Consider the following 21,614-nt stretch of genomic DNA (forward strand, 5'->3'; position numbering starts at 1 on the left):
TCGAGTTCCAATTTGGGAAACATTCCCCTTTGTGCTGGAATTTAAAGCTCTGACCTTGAACTAGAGAATGCTCTGTAGAAGCTACTTGTATTTGGATGTATTAGCGGAGAGGAGGGGGTCACAGGATGGGTGGCTGCTACCTGCTGAAATACTCCTTGCTTGGGCAAATTCATATTCTGAATATGGAGACATTTTGGCTGTGTGCATGGCAAGCTTGGAATCCTGACTTTGCCGTGGTTGGCTTGGTTTTTTTAGTCTGGACACATGCACACACAATTATGTGTGTATCTCCAAAATTTCATAAGTTTTATTTTCTTTTACAGGTTTGATCTTGCTCTTCTACCTAGTCTTTTATGGGTTCCTGGCTGCACTCTTCACATTCACAATGTGGGTTATGCTTCAGACTCTGAATGATGAAGTTCCAAAATATCGAGACCAGATTTCTAGTCCAGGTAATGAACTTGCACTTGTTGTGGCTTTTATCTCTATCAAATGTTTTACATAGCAGATAAGATAGTTTAACCTTGGCCTTAGGTAATGAGAACGTTTGATTTTTGTTTGTTGTATAATATTTACATACGGATACAAAGACCTTTAATATTTACATACTGATAGAAAGACCTGGGCTGATAAATTTTGCATCCTTTGCCAGAAGTAAGCAGAAATAAATATTGAGAATTATAGTGAAGCCAAACCTGACTGATGTAATTATAGGTATGAATGGCCTTGATGAATATGTGTGGCAGTTCCACTTCGTCCTGAGTTAATTTACTTATAAAGTATATATTTTGGCTCTAACTCAGGTCAGAGCCTTGGTCTTATAAAATACATGCTTCATGGTTTTAATTGCTTAGTATGGTAAATACTAAATAATGATACATCAATGGAGGACAAAATGATTCTACTTTATTAATAATCTTAAGAGGGGGAAAACTCCAGGATACTTTAATACAGAAAAAATCTTAACTGAAACATTGTTTAAATCATGTTGTCTTCCTGGTTTTTTGGTTATTTTTAAACCCTCTTTTTCTTCCTTTTTTTTATTTTTTATTGATTGATTTTAGAAGCGAGGGAGAAAGAATGATTTGTTATTCCTCTTATTTATGCATTCATTGGTTGATCCTTTTTAAAAATATAAATTTTATTGATTTCAGAGAGGAGGGGAGAGGGAGAAAGAGAGATAGAAGCATTAATAATGAGAGAATAATTGATTGGCTGCCTCCTTCCTGCCTGACACTGGGATCAAGCCCGCAACCTGGGCATATGTCCTGACTGGGAATCGGACCCAGTCCTGGTTCATGGGTCAACGCTCACACTGGGCATCTTTTTTTTTTTTTTAAATTTTAAAATTGATTCTTGGAGAGAGAAGAAGGGAGAGGGAGAGAGAGAAACATTGATCTGCTGCCTCCTGCACACCCCACACCAGCAATCTAGTCTGTAACCTAGGCATGTGCCCTGACCGGGATATTGCAACCAGCAACCTTTTAGTGCAAGGGATGTTGCCCAGACAGTTGAGCCACACTGGCCAGGGCAGGGCATTGGTTGATCCTTGTATGTGCCATGACCAGGGATCCAATCTGCAACCTTGGTGTGTCGGAACAACACTCTAACCAACTGAGCTACCTGGCTAGGGCTGAAACAGTCTTTGAATGCCGGCTCTGCCTTTCTTGGATATGGCTCTTGTCTTCAAGGTGCTGGCAATTTTTATAGAAAATACTAATGTGCCAGAATCCCAATGTATCTTCCCTAAAATGTGAACAACTTGTGGAGACAGTAGAGATGGAAGATTCTAATGGAGGAGTGGGATCTGGATGGCAGGCAGGCTGGAGGTTTCTGTCTGGAGCAATGGTTCTCTTCCAGCAGGCATTTGCCCTCCAGGGGCCATTCGCCAATGTATGGAGACATTTTTGTTTGTCACATCAGAGTGGTGCCACTGTGAGTAGAGGCCAGGCATGTTGCTAAATAAACATCCTACAATGCACAGGACCACCCACCACAACAAAGAATTACCCAGTTAGCATGTTAGTAGTGCCAAGACAGGAGCCCCGATCTAGATCCTCTCTCACTGCATGGATTCTGAGCCATGTCAGCAGCCAAACTGAACCACTTTCCCCAACTATTTTTTCTTCAATTTATTCTAATGGCTTTTCCTTTGTTTGCCGCTGGTATTTGTTAAAACATCATAAATAACTCTTAACCCTTTCGGTTTACTTGACTGAGTATCAGTGAGCTCCATGCTAAAATTTTCCCTCATCTCTCATTGTAGCTGTTTTCTTTCAACCTAGACTAATTCTAAGATAATAATTATTATTTTTTGGCTAAAGTTAATTACCATTGAATACGATCTGATCTATTTCAGAAATATTAAACTCTGTTTATAATTGCATGAATAATATAAGCAGTAAAGTATGTTTAATATAGTTTAAGTACACAGTTTTAAACTGAGTTTCTTAAAACTATTTACCAAGTGTACTTAATGTATCATTATTATAAATAAATAAATGTATATGCACGCGCATTCATATGTATGTATAATATTAGGTGGATATCTGTTAGTTTGCTAAACATGATTCTCTCTTCATAAAGGGATTATGGGCAATTTTTGTTTTTCTTCTACTTGTATTTTCTAAGTTGTGTGGTGGTGTTTTGTTTTTTTTTAAACGATGACCATAATTTCAATGTGTTTGTACCCAGTAAAATGCTAGTTTCAAATTGGTGTGCATGTTTGTTACCACGTACTGCCTAGCCACACCCTTATAGACATACACACACTCATATCCCAGTGGTGTATATTGGAAAGAGAGAAGAGTTATTATAGACCTCACATTCTATTATTCTTGGTTTGGGGTAAACTAAGATCTTTATTTGGAGTTTACTATGTCAAAAACACAGCTGTACTGCACTCTCCTGCTGTGCATTCTTTACTTAAGAATTTCAGATGGGTTGTTAAATAGCAGGAACTAGGACTCTGAGAGCATTGCTAGGCAATTTCAGAAGTAGCTGGTATCAGAAATTCAGTTTTAGATGTTCATACAGAGTTTTTGTAAGTTGAATTATTTTTTAAAATTCTCTTAGAAATTAGTCATGTAAAATAATGCAATTTTAAAATAGCATAGATAGCTTCATGTTTTACTTTAAAATTAATTTAGAAATCTGCATGTTTTATTTTGGGTTTTTTTTTTTAAAGTTAGATGTTTTTAAATTTTTTTTTGGTTTTTTGTTGTTCATCTTCACCCAAGGATATTTTTGCCATTGATTTTCAGAGAGCGTAGAAGAGAGGGAAGGAGGGGGTTAGAGAGAGAGAGACCCATCACTTGTTTGCCTCCAGAACTTGCCCCAACTGGGGGCCAGGGAACAAACCTGCAACCCAGGTACATGCCTTCCCTTGACTGGGAATTGAACCTGAGACCCTTCGGTTTGCAGGCTGATGCTCTAATCATTAAGCCACAGCAGCCAGGGCAAAAGTTAGGTGTTTTTATATATGCAAGCTGCCTTGACTGTTACTGTTTTACTTACAGTATAGTATGTCTCATTCTTGAGACATACTATATCTCATACATATGAATGCGCGTGCATATACATTTATTTATTTATAGTAATGATACATTAAGTACACTTGGTAAATAGTTTTAAGAAAAACAAACTATCTGAGATACACAGGTTGTCCTCTCCTACAATGGATGGTCAGAGGTTTTATTTCTACTGTCGACCTAAGAAACATCCAAACCTGTAGAGAATTTTACTAGGAGTTTATTTTAGCCCAAACTGATGGGATTGTTGGGAAGCAAGATCTCAGATGCTCCTCAGAATGATAGTTTGCAGTTTAAGGAGGGAATGTAAGGAAGATTACAAGGGGAGAGAAAGCAAGGCTCCTGGGTTTGGATTACAGGATAGTTAACAAAATTTTTAACACAATTATTTGTTTTCTTGAGGATGGTTACCCTCTAGAGCAGTGGTTCTCAACCTGTGGGTCGCGACCCCTATGGCAGTCGAACGACCCTTTCACAGTGGTCGCCTAAGACCATCCTGCATATCAGATATTTACATTACGATTCATAACAGTAGCACCATTACAGTTATGAAGTAGCAATGAAAATAATTTTATGGTTGGGTCACAACATGAGGAACTGTATTTAAAGGGCCAGAAGGTTGAGAACCATTGCTCTAGAGGCATTTGAAAGGTGTGTTAAGTAGATGCACAGAAACAGTGGACAGGGCTTGTGATATAATGCTTTTTAAATGAGGAAAGCTTAAAGTTAGAAGCCTGATTATATTGCTTACAGATAAATATGCTTACATTTTTTGTTAATAAACTCATGCAACATGTTCTATACACATGGATGGACTCCTGATAAATTGTTGGTGTTTCTACTCCGAGTTCAGTATGAGAAACAACATTTTATAGAGAGCAATGTTTATTATTAAAGGAAGAATATTTAACCCTAGAGTTAAAATTGTATAGGCCTCTTTTACTGAATAAGGTAAGTTTTCTTTATGAATGTTCCCATGCAGCTGTAATTTGAATGACAAAAGTGTTTAGATTTAATTTGCTAAAAATTTTCTCCATATATTAGTAACAAGTGGGCAAAACCTAAAAACATTTGGTAGAAAAATGAATATAGAAAGTACAAAGTAAAGCTTGCATCTTTTAAGGAACAGAGCAATTATAATTAACTGTAGCCAATCAGATTTAGGAAGGTATCTAGTTGGTCTGAGGTGACTTTGAGGATTTGGAATTCTCTTCATTACAGATGTTGACCTTCATAGTCAGAAGTGGGAGGTTCTTGATAGTTTCAACCTACCTGTGAACACAAATTTCCATGTCCTTTACTGAGATCTGTCCTTTTAGGGGTAAGAGGAAAGAGAGAAGGAATTTACTGCAGTTAATTTACCCCTTTCTCTTTTATCTCTTTATAGGACTTACGGTTTTTCCAAAACCAGTGACAGCGTTGGAATATTCATTTAGTGTGTCTGAACCAGAGTCCTATAAAGGGTATATTGAAGACCTTAAGAAGTTTCTAACGCGTAAGTGTGTTTTCTTAGTCTTAGAGTTTATTTTGCTTTTTTTGGGTCTGTCAAACAGTCAACTAAGGACTTGTAAGTAGATTTCATGATTAGTCATGATATTCTAATATTCTAACTTATGGCAAGACATAAGGGTCTAAGCCAAACAAGAGGTTGCTTTTAATTTATTTTTATCCTATAAGAAGTATGTGAGTAAGTTCATTGAGACATAACATTTATATCTGCATTAAGATGGAAAGTATTTGAGTAGTAGAGCAAAGCTATCTTATATAAAATAATGCCTCTAATTATTTGGATCTTTTGCATCCAATGTTGTGCTTGTGTGGGGGACTAGGAATGTTGCTTATCATTAAAAAAAAGAAAGAAAGAAAAGAAATCTATGTATCAGTTTTGAGTTTTTTGGAGTTAACCAGTTGTAAATCTTTCCCGCCCTGGCCCAGTTTTTTTCTTACGGTTTGCTTGTCCTAATTTCATGGTATTAACATTCACATGAATAATCATCAAATGCCCTGGCCTCTTGTTTCTTGATTGCCTCACCTCTTCCTTGGCTGCACACTTACAGGCACTCCTTAAGCATATAGGACTCCATTGCCAAAATCACGGTGAGGCTTTCCTACCACAACCTCTGTCCTTCTAGTTTGCTTATTTAGCTTTCCCTCACTATTCTTCTGCCTCATTTGGGACTTTCAGCCCTTTTATCCCAGCCAGTCCCCCTATTTCCCTTTTACCAAGCTTAGTTCCATGGTTTTTTACTCTTGCCATTACTCTAAAACCCCTTGCCTCTCTCAATCTATTGGTCATAAATTGCAAATGGATGAAGCCATGAGATTTCTGGATGAAGCTCTTCCTTAGAGCCTGCCCCCCTGAGCAACCAGGTGCTGCTGAAGAATATTTTCTTTTTCTTTTTTTAAGATAGGTCTTTATTAATTTCAGAGAGAGGGAGAAAAGGATGGAAACATCAATAATGGAGAGAATCATTGATCGGCTACCTTCTGCACACCCCCTACTAGAGATCAAGCCCACAACCTGGGCATGTGCCCTGACCAGGAATCAAACCATGACCTCCTGGTTCAACACACTGAGCCACAAGGGCAGGGCTGAAGATTTTCAGCAGGACTAATTAGCGCTGGAATGCTTGGTTACCTTCTTGGACTTGCTCTGCTACCTGGCAGGGCTATAGAATTTCTCTGAATAATTATTTACAACCTCTACTTTCCTGCCTTTTCCCTTAGAACTCATAACAATGGTTCAGTAAATGACTGCATTTACCGTGGTGGTCTCATAAGATTGTAATGGAGCTGAAAATTTCCTATTGCCTAGTGACTCAGTAGCCATCATAAGGCAGTAGGGCAACACATTATACAAATACTATTGTGTTACAGTTGCCAACAGTATTCAGTCCACCAATGTGCTATGCAAATTCGTAGCCAGGGGCTATAGGGGAACTGAATTTGTCACCCCAAAATGTCTCGCATAGGATTACTTTAGGCTGGTTAATTTTGAGAAACAGCAGCCATGGGAGCAGCTCTGCAAACCAACTAGAAGTGGCCCTTGGTAAAAGACCTTTACATTTGTACAGATGATCCCCATTTGTAAGGGGGTTGACCTTATCTCTGGACACACTCATCGATGCAGAAGACAGAGGTGCAGGCCTGCGCAACAACCTTACCCTTGTTTACGGTGCTTTTCCAGGGGACCTCCCATAGCTGACACCCCCAAGCCCAGCATCAAATTCTTTGTCTTCAACTGAAGATTGCATTTAAGGTGGTAGCTTCAGGCTATTTTGACAAGTTGCTCAGTTTTCGTGGGTCTTTCCCATGTATACAGAAGATTACATGTTTTTAACCTTGTTTGTTTTTCTCCTGTTCATCTGTCTTTTATTATAGGGATGTTTCAGCCAAGAACCCAGAAGGCCAGGACAAATCATTTTTTCTCCCCTACAGAGCAATAGGCTATGCCCTCTAGCCTAGGTGTGTAGTAAACTGTACCATCCAAGTTTGTATAAGTGAACTCTATGACGTTTGCACAGTGGTGAACTCACCTAAGGCAACATTCTCAGAACAGACCCCCATCATTAAGTGGCACATGGTAGAATAACATTCCTGCTTTAAGAGAAAATTGAGGCTCAGATAGGAATTCCCCCCAGTTTCCCCATTTATTAGTAAAACAAACTGACAGTTGTAGCCATTTTGTCTGGTATTCCTCCTGCTCTGATGAGGGAGCTGCCTTTCACCTGTACCACCAGCCAGGCCATGGATCTCATCCTTCTCACTGTCTCAAAAATATGCTACTTACAGTCCTGTTGTACATTTAGCCTCTCATTGATCTTTCCTGTCAGCATGCAAAAGCCCTCAACTCCTATTTTAAATCAAAATCCTCTCCTGAATCCCACATCTTCCATTAGCTATCTTCCTAAGTCTCTTTCCTTTTATAATTAAATATATACTTATTTTTTGTGAGATATGACCAGGGTTTAAAAATCCAATAGTAAAGAAAGGTCTGTAATAAAAACAGTAGTTTCCTGCTACACCTTTCTAACTGCAGTTTTGTTCATTCAACACGTACTTTTATGAATGCCTTTTCTGTGTCAAGCACGCTTCTAGGTTCCATCAATAAACAAAAGAAAAATGTCTTTGTGGCGTTCTTGCCCTGGGTGGATTAGGAGGTAGTAAGTGTAGTGGAGGAAAATAGAGCAGTGGAGTCAATAGTTACCTCCATCTCTGCTACAACGCCTTTCTCTAAGTTAAAATTAGCTCTCGGCTCTGTTGCAGGTCCTGTTAGTATAGACTGCATAGCACTGTCTATCTTGAGACCCTTCGATTATGATTTTATACTTAACACCTATCTTCCCCACTGCACTGTAAGCTCTTAAGGGCAGCAACAGTACCTTTTTAGGTCCTCACTGTTATATCTTGGGCCAGGAACAGAGGTGTCATTCAGATAATGCTGTAGCCATGGCTGGGACCACCTCATGATGACAAAAGATATTGATCTATAATCCAGCGGGTATCAGTGTTGAAATGCAGTAAACTTCAGAACACTAGATAGCTCTTAACAGTTAAAGGAACAAACTTAATATTCTTCCCCTAAAATTATCTAGTAATTAGCCTCGCTGTTTTTGTCTTCCAAGAATGTTGTCCAAAGGAGGACATATATTCCTAGATGTGTTGAAGATCTTTTTTTGGCTGATCTGTGCACACATACGTTTCCTTTGTAGCATATGCTTCGGCAGCACAGAAGAATCTTAAAGTCTGCACCAATGGAGTCCTCTCTGAACAGAAGGGTCCAGTTTATGAAGCATGTCAGTTTCCTCTTACCTTACTTGAAGCGTGCAGCGGGGAGAATGATCCTGACTTCGGCTACTCCCAAGGACACCCTTGTATTCTTGTGAAAATGAACAGAGTATGTACATATTTTGCTGCTATTGCTGCTTTTTCTAACACCCTTATTAAGAAACCGGCAGGTATTTTTTAAATGTCTCATTTGGGATAGCTTGTGTAAAGGGCTAACAGTGATATTGACCTTCGGAAAAATTAATACAGAAGGCAAACAAGATTGGTTCACAAGTTAATCATAGTATAGGGAGTAAAACAACTTCTGCTTTTCCCCTTTGGAGAGAGTTGCATGCATGCAGACATAGATGAGTGCTTCTAGGGGCAGGTATTCCGGGTGTCATGCCCAAAGCATGGTTTTGTTAATGTTCAGTGTCATCTTTGAATACTGTGTTGTAAAGCAATTTAAAATCCCATGGGGAATATATGAAGTTTTGACTTAGATTCAGTAGGAAAGCATATTTTTGTATTATACTGTACAATTAAATAATAGAAATACAAATAAAGCTGCAATATAATGAGCTCAGTTGTAGCCAGTTGGTAGTATTTTGCTATGTTGTGCAGAAGAGGTGCCTGAATTGTATAGCCATCAGCAAATTAAAAGGCTAACGTTCTCTCCCATGTAAGTGATTACACTCTCTGTCATGGTGCAAAGGAAGCTGCGTCCCTTCTGCCGTGAAGTGATCCCTAACCCCCGTGCACTGCTGCTCTCTGAACATTGTGCTGCAGAGTTGTGTTCTGATACAGTTACCCTGTTGAGGCCCACAAGGTCTCCCCTTAAAAAGTGAGGTAATTCCTGGACATTTACCCAGAGTAAGGGTAGGTTCATAAAAAGGTGAAGACTCTCAAGATCCTGAGTTCACATATCATATCCAATAAGCAAATTGCTACCATCCCTAATAAAAGTATAGCTTACGTCTTCCAAAGTTGGCACTAAGTAAGGAGTTTCCCTGGAGGGAGAGCCAGCTAGATCCTAACACACCCATGCTGACACCCTCCAGCTCCATCCTTCTCCTCCCCCAAAGGACAGGGGTGACAGCGTCTATTCATCCCACAGCACTCCAGAGGTCATTCTGAAACACTGCCTGACACATAGTAGGCACCAGTAAATGATTGAGGGTGTTCCAGGAAGACTGTGTTAAGAATTAAGGTTAACAAAGTAAGCATAATGCAGTGTCTTTTGTGAGAAATATTTACATTTTATAGGCACTCACATATAAAATGCATATAAATTCAGAATGCCAAAATCCTCACAAAATAGATGAATAAATATCTGTCATCATTCATACAAGAGCTAGTTATGTCAACTACAAACATGCAGGTAGCCTCATTCCATAGAACTGAATGGTGCTGAGAGTCTTAAAATGGGACTATCCCCTGTGTGTGCATTGTGTGGGACAGATAGATGTGGGCTCTGGTCAGGCTCCCTGGAAGCATGATGGAAATGGGAGGATTGTGACCTAACATATTTTCATGAAAAAAGGTAATTATATTGTGCCTCTGCATTTCTTATCATTTGCATTATTTGCTCATATAAATAATGAAATTTAAAGGTGTCTGGTTGTTTCTTAATTTAAGGGTAGCAAGTGCAATACTGTGCTTTGGTCAATTCTTTGGTAACTGATGTATTTCCTGACTTGCCTTAGCACAGTAATAAGATAGCCAGTTGGTAAGATTATTATATTGAAAAGTCCATTCTAGTCCTCTAAAATGAAATTAGCATAAAAGGCACAGGTAATGGGTTTTCAATACACAGAATTACTGTTAATCTCAACTCTTGCACTCCTGGTTCCTGTGGTATACATTTGTGATGTTTCAATTAATCAACATTTTTTTACCTTAGATAATTGGATTAAAGCCTCAAGGACAACCAAGGATAGAATGCACTGGTAATTCTAAGGTTAGTATTCAAGAAATAACCCAACTTTCGTTAAAGTTCTAGTGTGTCTGAACACTTTAAAAGTCTAATAATAAGTTTTAGTCATCCCCTCTCCCTGTCACATTTTAAAAGTCCTTGTAGTGCCAGTCTTAGAAGAATAGAATTTCCCCAAGCTTGGTGGGTAGGGTAGCCCTTCTCTGTGTGCTCGTGATAATGAAAAACTTGTTTTTCGTGTGAATTTGATTTCACGTGCATTGCTTTACAGCACCATATGCCACAGTTCATTGATGCTAAGATTCACCTTTTTTCCAGCTTAATAACACTGAAATTGGGGTTGGCTTTACAATCAATGGTGTGTCTTACCATGTGTTTTCTTTCTTAATAGTACATCAATTGGTGTATATCAGTGACACCTGAGATTTAATGCAACATGGTAGAGGCATTGCTTTTCTCTCCTGTCCTGACTTTGTGTGTGATTTTTTCATCTCATAGTTTTTTGTTTTGTTTTGTTTTCTCTCTATGCTGCAAGTGCAATGAAGACAAATATGTAAATATGGGTAACAGTTCTGAGGGGAAACTTTTTTTAAGTTCTAAATTTAATTATATCATTGTGCAAAATATTGACATTCTAACTCTAGTTGTGTCAGAAATATTTCACTTGAAACATTACATTGAAATCACTTCTAAAGTTGCTTATGGAAAAAATAGTAATTCCTTTTAACCATGAATGGAATTGTATTTGGACAGAAACTTCTTGCTCAGTGGTTATCAAATTCGATCATCCAGCAGAACCACTTGGAGAGCTTGCTGATTTCCATTCTTGAAGTTTTTGACTCCATTGGTCTGGGGTTAGGCCCAAAATTTACATTTTACCTAAAGCTTCCAGGTGATGCTGTCAGTCTGGGGCCCACACTCGAGAACCTCTGCGTTAGAGGATCCTTACTATCTCCTTTTGAGTACAAAAATCGGGAAGTGCGTGGTTTCTCGTCTAGGTTGGAGGTATACACATCACCATAGGCAATTCACTTTATCTCTTTATGCCATATTCAGCTCAACAGGAAACTGGATAAAAAGCCAGAATCTCACTTAACCAGATGCTACATTGAAGCCACGCTTTTCTGATAAACAAGTCCTTCTAAAATTTTACCATCATCTCTCGAGACAAAAGAAAAGCTGTACTTTGGGACTCTTTATGAACCTCCTTGCTTGCAAATCTTTCTAGTAGAAATTCCTGAGGCTGGATTGCTAGGCTTCAGCCAGGTAGAAGTGCTCATTTCCTGACAGTGTACCTGTGTCTGCAGGACCTGTTGCTTTTGTATGTGAGCAGACTACATAGATAAGCTTGGGATGGTGGTCTATAGAGCCAGCACCACCAAGAAGGGAAAACACACACACATTTAGTTCAGAAGAACAAACTTTATAGAACCCGTTCCTAAGGTTTCGGTTTTATAAACCTTTGGCCAATATAAAAAACCTCCATGTAACTCATCCCTTAGGGTTTTAAATGGATTTTTCTCCTTGTTTATCTATTCTGTGTCCTTTGCTTCTAGAAGAGTTTGGGGGAATGTCAATGACAAATCCTCATCTAGTGACTCAGATTTCAGATGGTTTTTGTTATGTGTAAAGTACATAAAGTAATCAAAACAGATGGGATTTTTTGCTTTGCTTTTTTTTTAGTTGTGGAATATTTTTGTTTTGAGAAAAAGCACACAGAATTGGAAGAAATGCTGGTAAAATTGCGTTTTACTCCTAGGCTAGTTAGAGAAGCGCGATCAGGAGTCCATACGTTTTAGTGTCTCTGTGGAGCAGATGGAAACATTTGCTGCACAAACACTGGTGACAGAACATGCTCTTACAGGTAGCCTTTAACATGTTTGTGTCATTCATTCTTTCGGTATTTTATTTCCTTACAAAAATGAATCATGTTCATTTGAGGAAATTTTTTTTAATGCAGAAGAAAAAAGTTGGTAAATGCTAACCAGAAATAATCGCTACTTAGAACATTTGATGTGTATTCTTTAAGTAGCTTATGAGTTAGGATTGTATAAAAGAAAATACATTAATTTTAATTTTAAAACTTTATTTTGTTTTCAGTAGAACTTAGTGGCTATTAATAAACTCTTGTACTTAGTTACTTACAGTTTCCAATATGGTATCATTATATATGCTTAGAAAATATGACATGGATGCTTTACCCTAAAATAGCTCATCATCATTCAGATATGCATTTCAGTATTTTATCATCTCTTAAATGTTTATTTTTACAGAAGATATAAAATCAAGTTTAAGTAAAAGCCTGCCAACAGTATGATTTAGGTACAGACCAAGAGAACAATTAAGAGTCTGTCACAGGTGGGCAGTCTTGAGCCTGTGACCTTCACTCTGACGTTAGCTCCCCTCTCCGTAATTGATCCTGCCTCTTTCTTTCTTTTTTTTTTTTAATTGAATTGGGAGAGGGAGAGAGAGATAGAAACATCAGTGATGAGAGAGAATCATTGGTCAGTTGCCTCCTGCATGCCCCACACTGGGGATCAAGCCCACAACCCTGGCATATGCCCTTGACCGGAATCGAACCCAGGACCCTTTAGTTGCAGGCCAACACTCTATCCACTGAGCTAACCCAGCTGGGGCTCCTGCCCTCTTAAGGGTTGTTAGCATCAATAAATGAGGTAAATATCAGCTAAATGTGGCTGGAAATACATACTGAAGTGCACAATAAATTGTAACCCAAAGGAAACTTTTTATATTTTAGATACCACCTATGTGTTTCTGTGAATTAGGTTAGACAAAGCGGTGCAGAAAAGCACTCATAACCAAACGATAATTTTTTTCTCTTAGATAAAATGCTATTTTAGACTTTTTTTTTTTTAATGTTAAGGGAGTATAGATGCTAGGGTGGTGTTGGAATCGTTTCTCTTAGCCTTGTTCTCGCTGCTCTTCCCGCACACCTGCGCTCTGGCTCATAGAACTTGCTCTTCCTGTGGAGCATCATCACTGCTTTGTGTCGTCTTCCCTGGGTCACCCCATGCACATGTGTTGCATGACAGTTAACCCTTTGCACTCCGCTGTCCTCTCTCAGGGGACATCGGAATTCTAGCATATCACTCGGATGTCCCCTCTCAGGGGACATTGCAGTTTATTAGTGATTACGGGGAATTGAGTTATTTCAACGCAACTTTTTGAGACATGTATGTTTCCCTGAAGTTTTATCTTGAAATGGCACAAGAAATTAAATCAAAATATCGTAAAATTACTAAGATATATACAAGAAATGTCAGCGGGTTTTGTGTCGGATTAAACAATAAACTACATATTCCCGATGTGGGTCAAAGAAAACGGGACTGCATTGTGTGTTCTAACAGGAAAACACCTGGTGGCAGGCATCAAACCACTTATTACTGTCAAACATGCACTAATCAGCCTGCAATGCATATTGGGGAGTGTTACAAAACTTATCATACTGTACAAAATTATAAACAATAAAATATTGTGTTTTTTTTGCAAATATACATTCCTCGATGTCACCCAATTCATATAAGTCCAATATCATTATAATACGTTACTTGGTTCCAAAATTATACTAAATAATACGAGGGTCTGTAAATGCACGTTTCCGCCGCAAAGTAGTGTCGAGTAGCTGGTAGCCAGTGTCCAGAATGGTTCGGAGTGCAAAGGGTTAATAATTACGCTGCAGTGTTTCATGTGCTTTCAAAAATAGAAATTACTACTCAAATCTAGGATTGAAGCATTTAGTAAGGTTTTATTTTAATTTGTATTTAGTAAACTTACCACTGATTTTAATAATTGTTGTCTATTTGTTACCTAGTATGTGTTAAAATTATAGTCATTAAAATTAGACCTATTTTGGATGTGTTACACGAGATTTTTATAAGTCATTTATTAAGAACTAGTAGCCTGATGCACGAAATTTGTGCACAGGGGTGGGGGGGTGGGGAGTGGGGCCAGATCCCCTCAGCCCGACCTGCACCCTCTGTCATGTTCCGGGACCCCGGCCACTCCGGGCCTAGGCACAGGCCTACAGGCTTGGGGCGGCCTGGCTCCTGAGGCCCCATTTTATCAAGAGAACAAAGTCGGCATTAGTTACAGCCCTCACTGAACCCAGTACAGTGCATCTGTGCGTACAACTGCCCTGTTCATGTGCCTGCTTCGCCCTACTGAATTACTAATATCTTGAGGACTTAGCTCTGTCTTATCCTGCTTCACCTTCAGTGCCTGGCCTGGTGCCAGGGACCTGAGAGGGTTTCTGAGTGAGTGAGTGAGTGAATGAGCGAGTAAGTGAATGAGCAAGCAGCTACGGGGCGGGAACTTCTGCCGTGTTGCCACGGCAGAAGTTCCCGCCCCACTCCCAGCAGCCTGACGCCCACCCCGGGAAGTTCCCGCCCCGCTCCCAGCAGCCCAGGCCCAGCCACTCCTTCAGCAGAGGCCAGAGCAGGTGGGAAGCTTGGCTTCCTCCATCGCAGGGGCAACCAAGCCTCCTGCTTGCTCCAGCTTCGTGACTGCCAGCCGCCATCTTGGTTGTGTCAATTTGCATATAGTCGCTCTGATTGGATGGTGGGCGTGGCTTGGGGTGTAGCAAAGGTACAGTCAATTTGCATGTTTGTCTTTTATTAGATAGGTTACTGGTCTGACCAGTGTAGTTCAGTGGTTGACGGTTGACCTATGAACCAGGAGGTCACGGTTTGATTCCCGGTTGGGGCACATGCCCAGGTTTTGAGCTCGATCCCCAGTAGAGGGCGTGCAGGAGGCAGCCAATCAATGATTCTCCCTCATCATTGATGTTTCTCTCTCCCTCTCCCTTTCTCTCTGAAATGAATAAAAATATATTTTAAAAATAAAAGAAGAATACCAGCGTTAGCTAATAAATAGCATGAATGAGTTGGCTTATATATAGATGGTGATTAGATTTGTATGTTCATCTGTTTTTTAAATACATGGGATATAATTCCAGTCGATTCATAATACTTTTAATTGATATACATGTGCTCATAAATTTATTTAAGGGAAATGTGGTATTTAAATTGGTTAAGTGTGGTTTTTTGCTTGGATTACTTAATGTTTTTCCTAATAGTTTTTGTCATGTCACCATAGTTCCCCCCTCTGGTTACAGTTACCATGGTTATTAATCACCTGAAACTTTGGGACCTGCTGCTTCCCAGGCCTCAGCACTACACTCTGGGTTGTGGCAGCTGTTGCCTTCCAGCTGGAAGCACAGTATTTTATCGTTTCAGGAATGCACTGGTCCTAGATCTACGGTGTGTTCCTGCTGCCAAGTGGCCGAGGGACTAGCAGTTAGGGGTCGGAGGACAAGTAAGCTTTCACAGACAGTGTGTGGATAGATCTGGCTGTACATTAGGAGGTACTCATGGGAAAGCATACAGGGCAACAGGAAATGTAAGAAGAGTAAAGACAGTTTGTTTCAGGGGGTTTAAATCAAGATGAGTAAGTCTCCTCAAAACTGCACTTGTGATTAATGTCCTTGGAGTAGCATTGTAGTTTCCCCATACTGTTCATAACTGATACTGCTGTGTAATAAGTACATTTTTTAAATTCACTTTTTTTGTGACCTTAAAGAGCGTTTCTTTTGTTTTCAACTATAGGGTGAAAACACAACAACTCTAGCAGCATATCCTCCTGAGGGAAACATAGACTTAAAATATTTTCCATATTATGGGAAAAAACTGCATGTAAGTATTTAGAAGTTCTTAAGTGGGAACAGGCACATCTGTATTAAAATGACTCTTGTCTGGGACAGGTAGACCTGTCTTGTGTAACTTGTGCATCATTTGTTCTTGTTTTTAAATACAAATGGTGATGGCAAATGAAGATTCCTTGTCTACAATTCAAAACAAAAAATTCAAGTAGAAAATACCATTATCACTTTAATTATTTAGGATGTGTTTATTTAGAGAATGTAGAGAAGGAATTAATCAAGAAATAAATAAAGCTCATTACCCAGGGATAACTATGTTATGGTCTAATTTCTTTCATATTTTTTAAGTATATGTTTATAAATAAATCATTTTATAAAATTGGGATCATACTGTATGTATACTTAGAAAACTTTTATTTTAAAATGATTTCAAACATAAAGTGGTTAAAATAGTAAAAAGAATTCCCATAGACCTTTTGCCCAGATTTCCCAAATGTTACTATTTTACCTCAGTTGTCTTATCAGTCTCCATTTATATATAATTTTTTTCCCCTGAACCATTTGGGACAAAGTTATAAACATGATGCCACTTTCCACTAAATGCTTGAGTGCTCTTTCCTAAAAATAATGACATCATCTTACTAACCATAATCTAGTCATCAAAGGAAGTTAACCTTATTAGAGGCTATTGTCCAATCGCTGGGCCTTGTTTAGATTTCACCGGTTGTTCCAGTGATGTCCTTCATTGGAAAAGAAAAGTGTTTTCCAGCCCCAGGATAGCACACTGTTAACATCTTCAGTCACCTTGACCTGGAGCATTCCTCACACCCTTGTACTCTTCAAAAACCGGTACAGGCCTCTCTTGGCTTGTTTTGTTTATGTTGCTCAGTTTGAGCTTGTCTGGTGTTCTTCATGATTAAATGTAGGTTGTACCTTTTTGGCAGGTATGCCTCAGAAGAAATGTTACTTCCTTTTAAGAATGTTCCTCAGGAGAGACTTGGTATTGATTAGTCCCATTAATGGTGATAGTAACCTTGAACTCCTGGTTACCAATTGGTGTCGGTTAGGTTTCTCCACTGTAATCAATAAATATTATCTGGGGAGAATACTTGGAGTTTGTACAATTGTTTCTCTCATAGCCTTAGCATTTGTTGCTTCTTGCATGAATCAGTTAATAATAGAGCTGTTCCCCAATGTTTTTCTTTTTTCTTTTTTTTAACAAAGTTTTATTTACTTTTTAGTTTTTAAAATCCTCACTTGAGGATAATTTTCCATTGATTTTTAGAGAGAGGGAAAGACAGAAACATTGATGTGAGAGAGGCATATTGATTGGTTGCCTCCTGCTCATGCCCTGACCAGGGTCCAGGGCAGGGAGGAGCCTGCAGCCGAGGTATGTGCCCTTGACCGGAATCGAACCTGGGACCTTTTGATCCACATGCTGACACTCTAGTCACTGAGCCAAACCAGCTAGGGCCCAAATGTTTTTCTAATTCTATCTCTCCTTTTTCCATTTACTAGTTGGCATTCTACTCTAAGAAAGAACTTTTTCTTCTCTATCATTTATTACCTATGTGTATCATTATGTTTTCATGGATTCTTATTTTATTCAGGGGTTATATATAATCTGTTATAATCACTTATTTGGGTGCTAGACCCAGATTTGGCTGGTGGGAAACATTCAGGCTGGCTTCTCTGTCCTTTTGACATGCCCCCAGGATTCTTTGAGCACTTCTTACTTTCCCTTCCTAACCCTGGAATCAGGCCCTAGTGCCTTTCAGTGAAGAATTGTATTTAGAAATCATAATGATAGTACAGCAACTGAGTATATTTGTGCCACATTACACAGGAATCTTAAGTAGGGATACAGGAGACCTAACTAACGTAATGAGTAAGGTGGATCTTATGCACATTTATCAAACAGAATAATACGGAGGTAATACAATACAGATCCTCAAGCATACCTAGAACAGTCACAAAATTTATTGTTAAAAAATACATCCTAGCCCTGGCCAGTGGCACAGTGGTTAGAGCATCACCCTACACACTGGAGGGTCATGGGTTCAATTCCCAGTCAAGGGCATCAGTGTCTCACATCAGTGCCCCCACCACTTTCCACTCTCTAAAAATCAGTGGAAAAAATATCCTCGGGTGAGGATTGACCAAAGAAATTAATAAAAGGGCCCCTCTCAAAAGACGGAGGGAGTCAACATTTTTATTAAACAACTTGAGTGAAAGGGAAAATTCAAACCAAAATTGTAGGATATCTAAAAAATACTGGTAATGAAGCAATATAATCACAGCCCATGGGATGCTTTTAAAACAGTACTCAGGGAAATTCATAGCCATAAATACTCTTATCAATAAAAATTAAGTGAAAATAAATGAACATCCAGTTTTAAGGGGGGAAAGTAGAGAATGGAAAATAATAGATCTAATTAATAGATTAAAACTTTGGTTTTAAAATTTTACAGAATAAACTTAACTCTTGATGAAGTGTAGATGAGGTTACTTTGAATTTGAATTAATATGTTTTCCTTTATTTACCAGGCGAGTTATCTACAGCCATTAGTTGCTGTCCAGCTCAACTATACTGCTAGCAGTACCCCAAAAGAAGTAACAGTTGAGTGCAAGATTGTTGGATCAAAAAACCTGAAAAACTATGATGATCGTGACAAGTTTTTAGGACGAGTTGCTTTCAAAATCACAATGCGTGCATAGTAGAAGTTTGAATATGTCCACAGAGTAAATGTTGTGTTGTTTGTCTTTATTTTGTATCAGCCGGACCTGACATTCTAGAATTATGAGACCACCTGAGAGAGAGGTGGGGTGGTACATGACACTGCGGTAACATTGTAATGTGCTTCCCAAGCGTAGTGTTCGGTGTCCTCTGAAGTAACTGCCTGTTGCCTCTGCTGCCTTTGGAACCATTGTACAGTCGTCAGACGGGGACTGTGAACACCTGATTCTGAACATGTGGGTCTTGTCCTATTTTTTTATGTGGTTTAATTGCCAAGTGTCTAAAGCTTAATGTGCTGTGCCATGTAAATATTTTATAGATTTAACACTGGTTAACTGTCATATATTGATGCCAACCAAGTTTTAGAGGTAAAATGGTACCTGACCAACATGAAGTGACTTTACAGCTGCAAGAAATGTGTGGGGAGAAGTTCTATGTGTGAGGAGGAAAAAATAAAATAAAAGCAGATTTGAAAGGTTGTCTTGAGTTTATTGTAAAGTTATTATTAAGAACAACAACTGTTGCCCTAGCCGGTTTGGCTCAGTGAATAGAGCGTCTGCCTGCGGACCTAAAGGTCCCAGGTTCGATCCTGGTCAAGGGCACAATTCTGGTTGCAGGCTCCTCCCTGGCCCAGGCCTTTGTCAGGGTGTGTGCAGGAGGGAACCAATTGATTTGTTTCTCTCAAATCAATATTTCTCCTATTAAAAAAATAACACAAACTGTTCATTATAAAACATGTAAAAAAAAAAAAAAAGTAGTGATGGAATTATTAGTGCTGGGACTAAATTTCTTATGAAAAGTATTTTAGACCATAGATGAAACAGCATTTTTAGGTTACCCAGTATGAATATGCACCTACTTTTATTAATGAAATTAAATTCCTAAGATTTAAATTGTGAAATATCTTGTTACTACTTTTATTTAGTAGACTGTTGTCTCTAATAAAAAAACATAAATTGTGAAGAAGAAAAAAAAAACAAAACACCAACATGGCAACATAGGTAATCACCTATACTTGCTGCCTCTCACAACCACATCAAAATTACAACTAAACGGCAGAACAACTACCACCCAGAACCGTGGGAAAGCTGGCTGAGTGGAAGTTCCACAACTAGAGAGGTGAAGAAAGCTCATTGAGACTGGTCAGAGGTGCAGAGGCACAGAAAGTGCTGGCACCTGGAAGTGCTGTTCTTTAAACCGGGAGGTCCATACAAGCTTCTGCTTGCTCTGAACTCCAGTTTCTGGCAAGACTCTGGGGGACCCAGACACATACGGGGAGAAACTGGACTGTCTGGCATCGGGACAGGAACACGAGGGCGGCTTACTCGTAGAGGTGCTCACAGTGGCCATTGTTCCTGCATGGGTGCGCGGGGACACAGAGCCAGGGACTTCGATTCAGGGCAGCCATTGCTGTTTGCTCCACCCTGGTGATTCCCAGAGACCCCGCCCCACCCAATTTACAACCCCACCCAAGCTGTGTGCATCGGCTTTTGCATATGAATGGCCTGTCCTTTCACCTAAAACAAACAGCAGCTGGGTCAGAGAGCCCCAGAGATTCCAAAAGCAGGCCCAAGGCCTGGCAGCAGCAGCGGCCTTGCTTCACAGCTGGGCCTCGTCTGGGCACTTCCAAACCCCATACAAAGGAAGAATCTGCAGATGTCTCTGTAGCTCCTGCTGGGTGGCCTCAGACAGTGGCTGACCTTGCACCTCCTTGGAGATCCAAGAGCCAGTGTACCCAGTGTTCAGAATGAGACCATACCGGATTACAACTCTTCACATCCATAAGAGACACACTCAAGGAGCAGACTCAGTGAGCACCAAAGCCCCACGAAAGCAAGTCCTGCCCCATAAGGGTGTCTCCTGTGCAACAGATCTTCCAGTGTAGACACAGCTGGTCATCACAGCCAATTGGCCTGGAGGTCAGTTCCTCCTAGTGATACCAACAGCAATCAAGGGTTAATTACAAAACTGTGCAAACAGCCCACAAAAGGGTGCACCAAGAGCGTCCATCTCAGGTGACTGGGGAGGCTGAGCCACTGGGCCCAATAGGACACCAACCACATAAGGCCACTCTATAAACTCAAGGAGACTTAACAGCTACCCAGTGCATAGAAACAAACACAGGGAAGCAGCAAAAATGCACAAAGAAGTCACAAATGAAAGAAATGGATGAAAGCAAAATACTGAAAATAGAGTTCAAAACCACGGTTATAAGGTTACTCAAGAATCTTCTAGAAACCTCAGAGAAATTTAATGAGACCCTCAAGGATATGAAAAAGGACCCATCAGAAATTAAGCATACACTGAGTGAAATAAAGAATATACAGAGATCCAACAGCAGACAAAAGGATCCCAAGAATCAAGTCAAAGATTTGAAATAAGCAAAAACATCCAACCAGAAAAGCAAAAAGAATTCAAAAATATGAAGATAGTGTAAGGAGCCTCTGGGACAACTTCAAAGCATACCAACATCCAAATTATGGTGTGCCAGAAGAAGAGAGAGAGCAAGATATTGAAAACATATTTGAAGAAATAATGACACAAAACTTCCCCTACCTGGCGAAAGAAATAGACTTACAAGTCCAGGAAGCGCAGAGAACCCCAAACAAAAGGAATCCAAAGAGGACCACACAAAGACACATCATAATTAAAATGCCAAGGGCAAAAGACAAAGAATATTAAAAGCAGCAAGAGAAAAAAAATGAGTTACCTACAAGGGAATACCCATACGACTGTCAGCTGATTTCTCAACAGAAACTATGCAGGCCAGAAGGGAGTGGCAAGAAATATACAAAGTGATGAATAGCAAGAACCTACAACCAAGATTACTTTACCCAGCAAAGCTATCATTCAGAATTGAAGGTCAGATCAAGAGCTTCACAGACAAGAAAAACTAAAGAAGTTCACCACCACCAAACCAGTATTATATGAAATGCTGAAGGGTATTCTTTAAGAAGAGGAAGAAGAAGA

General features: G+C 39.5%; 1 protein-coding gene across 4 annotated transcripts in view; it reads left to right on the plus strand.

The window, feature by feature from the left end:
- ATP1B3 (ATPase Na+/K+ transporting subunit beta 3) overlaps window positions 1-19,123 on the plus strand; it is a 55,577-nt gene extending 36,454 nt beyond the window's left edge. For all 4 annotated transcript variants that reach the window (XM_014451224.2, XM_023749596.1, XM_014451227.1 and 1 more), the window contains 6 exons: window positions 324-452; window positions 4,918-5,025; window positions 8,243-8,427; window positions 10,201-10,257; window positions 15,855-15,941; window positions 18,455-19,123. In XM_014451224.2, coding sequence (XP_014306710.1) covers window positions 324-452; window positions 4,918-5,025; window positions 8,243-8,427; window positions 10,201-10,257; window positions 15,855-15,941; window positions 18,455-18,625 — 737 coding nt within the window. In that variant the 3' untranslated portion in view covers window positions 18,626-19,123. The remainder of the gene's footprint in view (window positions 1-323; window positions 453-4,917; window positions 5,026-8,242; window positions 8,428-10,200; window positions 10,258-15,854; window positions 15,942-18,454) is intronic.
- Window positions 19,124-21,614: the final 2,491 nt, after the last annotated feature.

Source organism: Myotis lucifugus, unplaced genomic scaffold (assembly GCF_000147115.1).
Source record: "Myotis lucifugus unplaced genomic scaffold, Myoluc2.0 scaffold_8, whole genome shotgun sequence".
Lineage (NCBI taxonomy): Eukaryota > Metazoa > Chordata > Mammalia > Chiroptera > Vespertilionidae > Myotis > Myotis lucifugus.